The sequence below is a fragment of the Arachis ipaensis genome, chromosome B09 (genome assembly GCF_000816755.2).
Source record: "Arachis ipaensis cultivar K30076 chromosome B09, Araip1.1, whole genome shotgun sequence".
Lineage (NCBI taxonomy): Eukaryota > Viridiplantae > Streptophyta > Magnoliopsida > Fabales > Fabaceae > Arachis > Arachis ipaensis.
In genome coordinates this window covers 145,473,719-145,482,618 of record NC_029793.2, presented here as the reverse complement: position 1 = coordinate 145,482,618, position 8,900 = coordinate 145,473,719, and the positions used below count along the sequence as shown (strand labels likewise).

The following is an 8,900-nucleotide window of genomic DNA, read 5'->3' as shown; positions in this document are numbered from 1 at the left end:
GTCAACCGCCATAACACCACCATCACCAATGCCTTCCACTGCGACAAGAAAACCGCCACCACCACCGCCGCCACGAATAACAACAACAACAAGTACTTCTCGTTCTCTAGATTCTCCTCTGTTTTCCGCAAAAACCGCGTCGAAACTCATGAGAGCGTCTCTGTTTCCGTTTCTGAACCCTCAAGGTCGGTGAAGAAAATGGGAAGCACCGCCAAGGAGGTTATAAGAAAGTATCTGAACAAAGTGAAGAAGCCATTGTTGTTCTCTCACAAACATAATAAGGATCACCAGAAAACAACGCAAGCGTCATCGTCGTCTTCGAAAAAAGTAGCAAACAGATCCGCCATGGAAACACAGAACGCTCCTCCTCCTCCTCCTTCTTATTCTTCTTCATCATCATTTTCCTGCTTGAAGAAGGAAACGACGGAGATCAATAAAAGCGCACTGGTTTCTTCTTCGTCGCATTCTTCCTTCTCGGGAAACTTGAACTACCCTCGACGAAAGAGCATCTACGTTTCAAGCTGCCCTTCGTCCATGAGGTCCTCTCCGACACACTCCGGCGTTCTCTCCACCGCCGGAGGGTTCTCTTACGCTGATACTTCGACAACGGAAGAGTTGCAGAACGCAATCCAAGGAGCCATCGCTCATTGCAAGAACTCGTTGGCTCAGAACAAAGACTATGGTCAGTACTCAGTAGTAGCCAAATATAATTAATTAATTAATTAATTAATTTTTCTAATCTTTAATTAATGGTGAAAACTCAAGATAAAATAGACCTTACGTGAACTTGATACTACGTGAACTTGATACCACAGAGCTGTTAGATGAAAATTTAGTTAAATCAGTCAAATCATCTAACAGCTCTTAGGTATCAACTTTATGTGAAATCGACTGTACCTGAGTTTCTACATTAATTAATTAAAACGAAACTAGGTTATTATTATTTTTTTATAAAATGTTATATTTTTTTGTTTTTGTTTTTCGTCACATGCAGGTGCAGTTTGTTTCAGGATCTGATTAACCCAAAATTATGATCTGAAAAAAAAAAAGGGTTGCCTTTTCTATGTCTACTTTTGTGTGTCTGTGATTTCTCACGTTAGGGAATCTGACACGAAAGTGATGTAAAAAGAGTTGCATGGTAAGATAGCATGGAAAATTGGAACCCTTTATGACCGTTTATGATCATGCCCCTTTCAAAGTGTAATTTTACTACTTTTGTGTGTGGTGTGTATAATAATTACATTAATTAATTAACTTCATCATCATGGGTTATTTAGCTGCTATATATGCAACAAGATTCCTTTGTAGCTGATGAGAATCTCTTAAGTTAATTATTTGATTGATTATGGAAATTGACTTTTGTTAAATGGTATTTAATGGAGCCGCCCTGTGTTATAGGGTTGTATAGCTGTAGGACTGACTGAATAATTAATATTATAGATTATAGATGTGCCTATAAGGCAGTGTTAAACTTATTATATCTAATCTAATATAGGGGTGGTACTATATCTAAACTCTCATTTATGGCTAATTAAATTTAGAGGACGAAAAATGCATAGGTTGCTATATACATATTCATATTAGGACGCTGTTATGCTATGCTACCTTGGGTAGCTTACTTGATTCTGCAGCTTGAATTTGCCAACATTATCGTTGTTTTATTTTCTTCGTGTATAATTAAAACTAAATACACGATGACCAATAGTTAATATACTAATATTATTCTCTTAAATTGCAGAAGAAACAAGTTGACTTATATATATATGTTATTTTCAAGGAATGATATAGGTCATTTTCCACTAGCAAAATGTAATTTTTTTTATGATTTAAAGAGTAAATGTCTTTTTCGGTCTCTAACCATTTGTTAGATGGACTTCCCACTTCTTAAGAAATTTAAATATTTAAATTGGTCTCTATCTACTTTGATATATGTATGTTTCAATCCCTGGTTAGAGACCGAAAAGGGCATTTACTCAAAGTAGATAGGGACTTGAACGTACATATATCAAAGTAGATAGGAACCGATCTGGATGTTTAAATTTTTTAGGGCGTGAGAAGTCTATCGAACAAATAGTTAAGGACTGAAAATGGCATTTACTCGTGATTTAAATAATCTACATAAAAAAAATTATAAGTAGATATATGGCACAAGAGGGCATAGTAATGTAACTCATTTTTTATTTATTGATAGACTCAATGACAATCTACATCATTCAATTATATTCTTTGCAGCTAGATTCAATTGGGAAAATGAATATTTTCAGCGATGGAATGCTCCATAATTGTCACAAAAGAATAACACAGAATTTTCAAGCTCAATTCTATTATAATATTTATATAGCTCATAAAAGAAGAAAATGCAACTTGACCTAAGCCTAAGCATTTATCAATAGTAAAAGAGTGATTATTTATATAAAAATGTCTTTATGTAGAGATAATAATAGAAAATTATTAAATATATGGCATATTTTACTAAATTACTTAATGTAACATGTGTTTGCACCTTAGTTATCAGTATATCACTTTATTATAAATTAAAAAGATCTTAATATAAGTAGTCATTGTTCAAAATCACACAGTCATTGAAGATATTATTCTTAGAGGATTTCATTTAACTATAAAAATAAAAGCAATAACCCAAAATGTTCTTTGATTTTTAGATGGTATTATATAACAGTTGAAAAATTTTATTTGAGCATGTCAAGTGTTTTTTGTTTTTTAAATTCATGTCAAATGTTCATATCAGTGCTTATCACAGTCAATTAATTAAAATTTAAAATTAAGAGGATTCATTTTCAATCTAAGATATGTTCATTTTCTCATTAATTAATTTAATTTCCAGCAAGAATTGAATTGAAAGGATAGATGAAACAAGATATCATGATCAAGGGGGTTCGGTACCACACGGCAACCAAATTGAGTTTCATTTGATTATGTTCTAACTTTTGACTCTAAAAAAAAGTGACAATAACGATCCCTGATCTGTTATTAAGGGTGGCAATATATATTTTATTCAGTGAGTATTTAACCCGATTTAATTCGGTCGAATAGGATTGTCAAATTGATCTACAGCGGATAGGATAGGATACGGGTAGAATTTTTGTGAGTGTCGAGTTGGGTGCGGGTTGAGTCTCGACTCTATCCGACCAGCTCGCACCCTATATATGTATATATTATATACTTATATAAAAATATATTTTAAGTAGATCATTAATCACTAAAAGAAGATCATTAATTGATAATTGAATACTTTTTTTATATAAAAGTAAGTTATATTTTTAATTATCATCAAGTTATATAATAATATTGTATTTTTTAGTAATCCACGGATAAAGTCGAGTATCCGCGAATTAAAAACAAGTAGAGTTAGGGTTGGGATATTCTCAACTCACAGATAAAGTAGAGTTAAATTTATATAAAAATCTTAACATGCGGGTAGGATTAAAGTTTGATCCAAACTCTACTCTATCCTACCCTACCTGTTACCACCCTTCTTCCCAATGATCATACATCACATATTCAATAATTCAATAATAACATGTGTATATGTATAAATCAATATAATTTTCCACCATTTTCCTTCCAGAAATCACGTATAGCCATACAGATGGGAAGAAGAAGAGAGCCACGAAAATTATATTCATTAAAGAAAACGAACGTGGCATTTACACATCATGAGAAATCAATCTTCCGTTGCCTAATTTCTTTTGTGACATTAATCAAAAGTTGACATCTGAAAAAAACCCATGATAATATTACTTTCATGTTACATTTCATAATATATTATCCACAATTTTGTAATTTATATAACAAAATTGAGTAACCATAATTTTAAAGAGAAAATGATTGGGAGTTCTGATTTATTCGTTTAATTATCTTTTTAACCTCTAGATAAAGATTTATTTTTTTATTTTTTTTAAGTTTTTTAAAAATAATATACATTTGAATTTTTTACTTAAATATTAGAAAGATAATTTAAAAAATAAATTAAAATTCTTAATTTTTACTCATGCATACCCTGTATAACCGTCATCTCATATTCTCATTCAATGATAAAACTAGAAAGTAGAGAAAGGAGCTGGGAGAAGAACAAGAAGCATTTTAATTTATTACATAAAAAAAGTTGGTTTAAAATTGATTCAAACCTGAGACCTGGAAAGAATGCTGGTTTAAGCTTTCAGGCTTTAATTTTGAAGTGAAAGTCTTATTAATACTGATTTTGACGTATAGCAAAGGTCATCTACCTGCCTAAATATGCTTTTAATTAAGCTAATGTCACCATTTTCAAACTTAGATTTTCCCTCGTGTAAGTTGCGACTTAATTATGTTGTATAATTTGATTTGATTTATTCCTACTTAAGATTCTAGATGGAAATTAGAAAGTTAATGTATATACTTAAAATTATGTAGAACTTGTCTCAAAATTTTTAGCTATATTTTGTAAGTTACAATAACTTATCAATAAGGAATTCTCAGAAAAAGGAATAAAGAAGATAACTCAAATATGTATTATTGTGTCTAAAATGTTTAAAAATATCATTCTATTAATAATTAACAGAGACTAAAATAGAGCTAATTATTCTAATTCTGGTGATAATGTTAGTTTTGTTTGCGTCATCTGAAATTATAATGGGTGTTAGCAAATTGATTGGAAATAATTGCGAGTAATAGTATTTTTTAAGAGAAATTGTTTGCATGTTATTTGTGAGACAGATTGTATAGAAGCATTTAATCTTATTACTAATTATCAAGATGGTTTTGGATTTATTGACACGTTGGTGTCCAAAATAAGAAATATAATGCATTGGAATTAGCATGTTAACTTTCGTTTGATTACAAAAGATATAAATACAGTAGCAAATATTATGATAAAAATGACAATGAAGTTATAACTTCATCAAGTATAGCTTCTCTCTTCTTAGAAGGAGATCGAAAGTAATTTTAAACGAATTATCCTTCTGTTTAAGTAATTTCTGATATTTGTTTTTTTTAATTAAATTATTTAAAAAAAAAAACTAAATATATAAATCATAGTGACCTTTTATATATTGCTTCATCCCTTATCCCTTTTCCCTTTCCCACACTACTCTAATTGTAGCCCGGTCCATTATTTTTAACTAGGTGACGTGCTCCTAACAAGCCTGCCTAATTACATAATCAAACAATTTGAAGATGATGGAGCTTAATTTTTTCCAAATTATGTACCATAGTGGACCCAATCAATGTTATATTGTAGTGTCCATTTGGGCATTCCCTGCCAAAGTACCAATCATTAACCTTGACCAAGTCCACGTCATCTTCTTAAACACCAATAATAATATAGGAAAAATTTTAAGTATGTCGAGAACACCGGTATTCCAGTTATTTTACCTGTTGATTTTAATTAATATATATTATACATTTTTTTTATAATTCAGATTAATGATTAAAATAATTGGAACACCAATATTTTTAGTACACTTAAAACTCTTCCAAAAATTTTATTATCCCTGACTCCCTAAGTAAAACATTGTCATAAAACAAAAAGTTTATTTTTAAGGATACTTGAGGAAAGCCTGTCCTAATAAAGTAAGGCAAATATTTTCTTAGGCATTAAATTATGATTAATAGCAAGATTATTAGACCAGCCAAATAATATAATATAATAGCCCTTGCCAACAAGTAGTCAAATCAGAGGACTGCTCTATATATCTATTCTCTTTTATTAATAACAGCTGTTATTCATAACATGAATTCTATTAAATATGAGTATGCTCTTATTGATCTAAGGTCCCTTCCTTGAATAAATGCTTTAGCTTAGGTGTTATTTTTGGATAGAGAAATAGGGGAAAAAAATATACTGATTAAACATTGAAAGCTAAGAAAAAAATAACGTCATGTCAATAATTAATTCATCCTAAATCTAAATTTCATTAAGAATTTATTGTTAATCAATAAATTATGAGGTACTTGATCAAGTTCTACTAATGTGGTGCAAAATATATTTCAACCAAATTAATTAGTAACTAGACCCGTGCAATGTGTCGAGAGATAGATTATTTATACTATATAGTATATTTTAATAAATATTATATTAAAAATATTTTAGAGAACATATTATAAATAGATTTTGAATTTATTTATTTTTAAAAAAAGACATAGGTTATTTATATTAGAGTTATACAAAACTGTATTTTTTTTTTTCATTTTTTGATTTGCATTAATGGCTATACTTTGTCTTTTCTTGTGGTTTTTTTGTTTGTAAATAATAAAAAAAAATAAATAAATGAATGAGAATGAAAAACATAAAAAAATATTATATTAAATTTAAGAAATTTTTTACAATTAGTACGAGAGATTAAGAAATGAAGAGTAGTAAACATGTGTAAGTTGTAGAATTTAAATACTTGTAACTGAAATTTTTTATAATTATTATTATTATTATTATGACACTTTTAATGTATGTTTATTGCATTTAATTAGTACTTGATGTTTCAATTGAATAATAATAGATAAGGGTTTTTTGTTTTAATTTTTTAAAAATATTTTACTAAATAGTGATCGGTTGATTTTCACATTGTAGAGAGAGTTGATATCAGCTTTTATATATTATAAATAGATATGATGGAATTTTAACACGTTTGTTTCCTAACACCTAAATTATATTCTTGATTTTTACCTTTGATTGAATTGGATATCTAGAAAGATGTCACTATTATTTTGTTGATTGTAAAAAAATGATGAGAGGGCATTTAGCAGAGTCTGTGCATAAAACTGTAGCTGTTTCTTTCCCTCATAAAAACTTAAAACGTGCATAGTGCAACTAGTTTCAGATTGTTGTAGTTCATGTTAATTCCAAAGCACCAAAAGGACAAAGAAAAGTGTGGTCCCTCTCTCACCCAAAGCAAACACACATGCCTCACTATCCCATATAAGATGAATTGGAAGGTACTATTCAGTTCTTGTTACATAACTCTTTACTCTTGTCTGTTTCATGTATCATCATGATCCATTCTCTATGGGGCCCTACTTTGAGTGAAACCGTTGGTCAAAATGCAATGTATTGCATTGCATTGAATTCATATTTACACCATCATATGGTGCTACTCTCTGAACAACCTCAACAGTCAGAGAATGAATTATTTTTTACAACTGTCAAAAAACAACTTTTACTGTAAATCACATGTTGAGAACAATAACTTGGGGACCTCAAAGGCTAAAATTCTTGCCATAATAGTGCTTTTTATTTTAGAGAAAAGGACAAATAGGTCCTTAATCTTTTGATCCGCAGACATTTAAGTCCTTGACCTTTTTAAAATTTGGACATATCGATCCCTCATGTTCACTTGGGTCTGTCGGACTTATCGAAAAAATCAAACGTAACTTCTGTTGTACTGACTTGGTTGATACGGATGCATACGTGAGAGAATTTTTAAAATTGAACAAATTAGACTCAGGGATCGATATGTCCAGATTTTGAAGAGGTCAAGGACTTAAATGTATTTTTAAATCTTCAGGGACTTAAATGTCTGCGGACAAAAAAGTTAGGGATCGATTTGTCTTTTTCTCTTTATTTTATATGAATAATTGATTAAGTAATTGATTTGATGTGTACATAGTTGCTAATGTAAAAGCATTGACTAATTGGTGTATTGATCAATCATGAGATGCCTTACACTAAATTAAACTGTGTTGATTGTGCTAGAGTTTTATACTAATGTGGTAGAACTTCTTGCTTTTGATCAAGATCAGCAAATATAGTTATCCTTATAAATTAAGGACAAATCACATGTTTAAGTTTTTGTTCTTTTTCACAAACATTATGCTGTCATTTTACATTATTGTGTAGTTCAATTATAGTCCAAAGCAGGACCACAGAATACACAAGGATAATGTTAATGGGAGTTATACAAAGGCTTGTGCTATTTAAATACTAAAAAGAGTAGCTATTATTCATACACTGGTTTTATTTTTATATATATCTATTATCTCCATACTTGAGTTTAAAAAATGTATAAGTAAACATTAATTTAATTATTTAAGTACTAAAAGGCAAGCAATGTGTAATAATTGAAAGATTTACCCTCCAATGTTCATTAGCTGTCAAGAATTAATTAGAGCCTGCCCAAATCTTAACAGAAGCTTTTTCAAGAGCTGGACATGATCACACACAACTTGTTTCCCTTTTCTTAGGACAATAAACTCAACCCCATGTTGGAAATATAACCAACTGGACCAGCTGTGACCAACTTATTCTGAGGGTAACTTGGTCATTTTCACCAACATATGTTCAATCTTTTAACCTTGTTGTCACATGCCCAAGAAGCTACTTTCATGTGGCCACATGCTTGAGGCTTCTCCCATGTTATAGTTCCTTCATGCAGGGTTGGGTCAAATTAAAGCCTATGTTTCTTTGACTAATAAGGAGTAAGGAGTGTAATTTTTTTAATGTATATAATTAGGATCCTTAAGGTCATTTGTAAAGGCATTCTTAATTAATGGTTTTAGTTTAAATAATATGATCCCCTTCTGTCTTTTCTTCTGTGCTCTTCTGCAATGTATGTGGAGGCCATTACAAGCAATGTGAAAGAGAAAATGCCTGAAATCTGAATACATTCACTTGATCTGCAAAATGTTTGCAATTGATAGCAGCACATGATTTTGTCATCTCATTCAGTGAGATAATATTTTGATGAAAATTATGATATACTATTTTCTTCACTTTTCTTTTTTGAACAGTTATTAATAAGAGAATCTAATATTTGTAATATATTTTCAACCAATTTATTAACTCCTTCCACCCATCTCATCATATATAGTTTGATCTATTGCAATTTCCGAGTGACACTGACAATACTAAAATCTTTTTGGGAGTGAGTAAAAAACTAGTATAGAATTGATTAAGATTCTTGCTAATTAAT

The 8,900-nt window shown here is 30.1% G+C and overlaps 1 protein-coding gene across 1 annotated transcript; it reads left to right on the top strand.

Annotated features, from left to right (window-relative positions):
* LOC107616113 (probable membrane-associated kinase regulator 1) lies at nucleotides 7–1,367 on the top strand. The gene is made up of 2 exons (XM_016318112.2): nucleotides 7–682; nucleotides 995–1,367. The coding sequence occupies exons 1-2, from the start codon at nucleotides 199–201 to the stop codon at nucleotides 1,015–1,017; spliced, it is 507 nt and encodes a 168-aa protein (XP_016173598.2). The 5' UTR covers nucleotides 7–198; the 3' UTR covers nucleotides 1,018–1,367.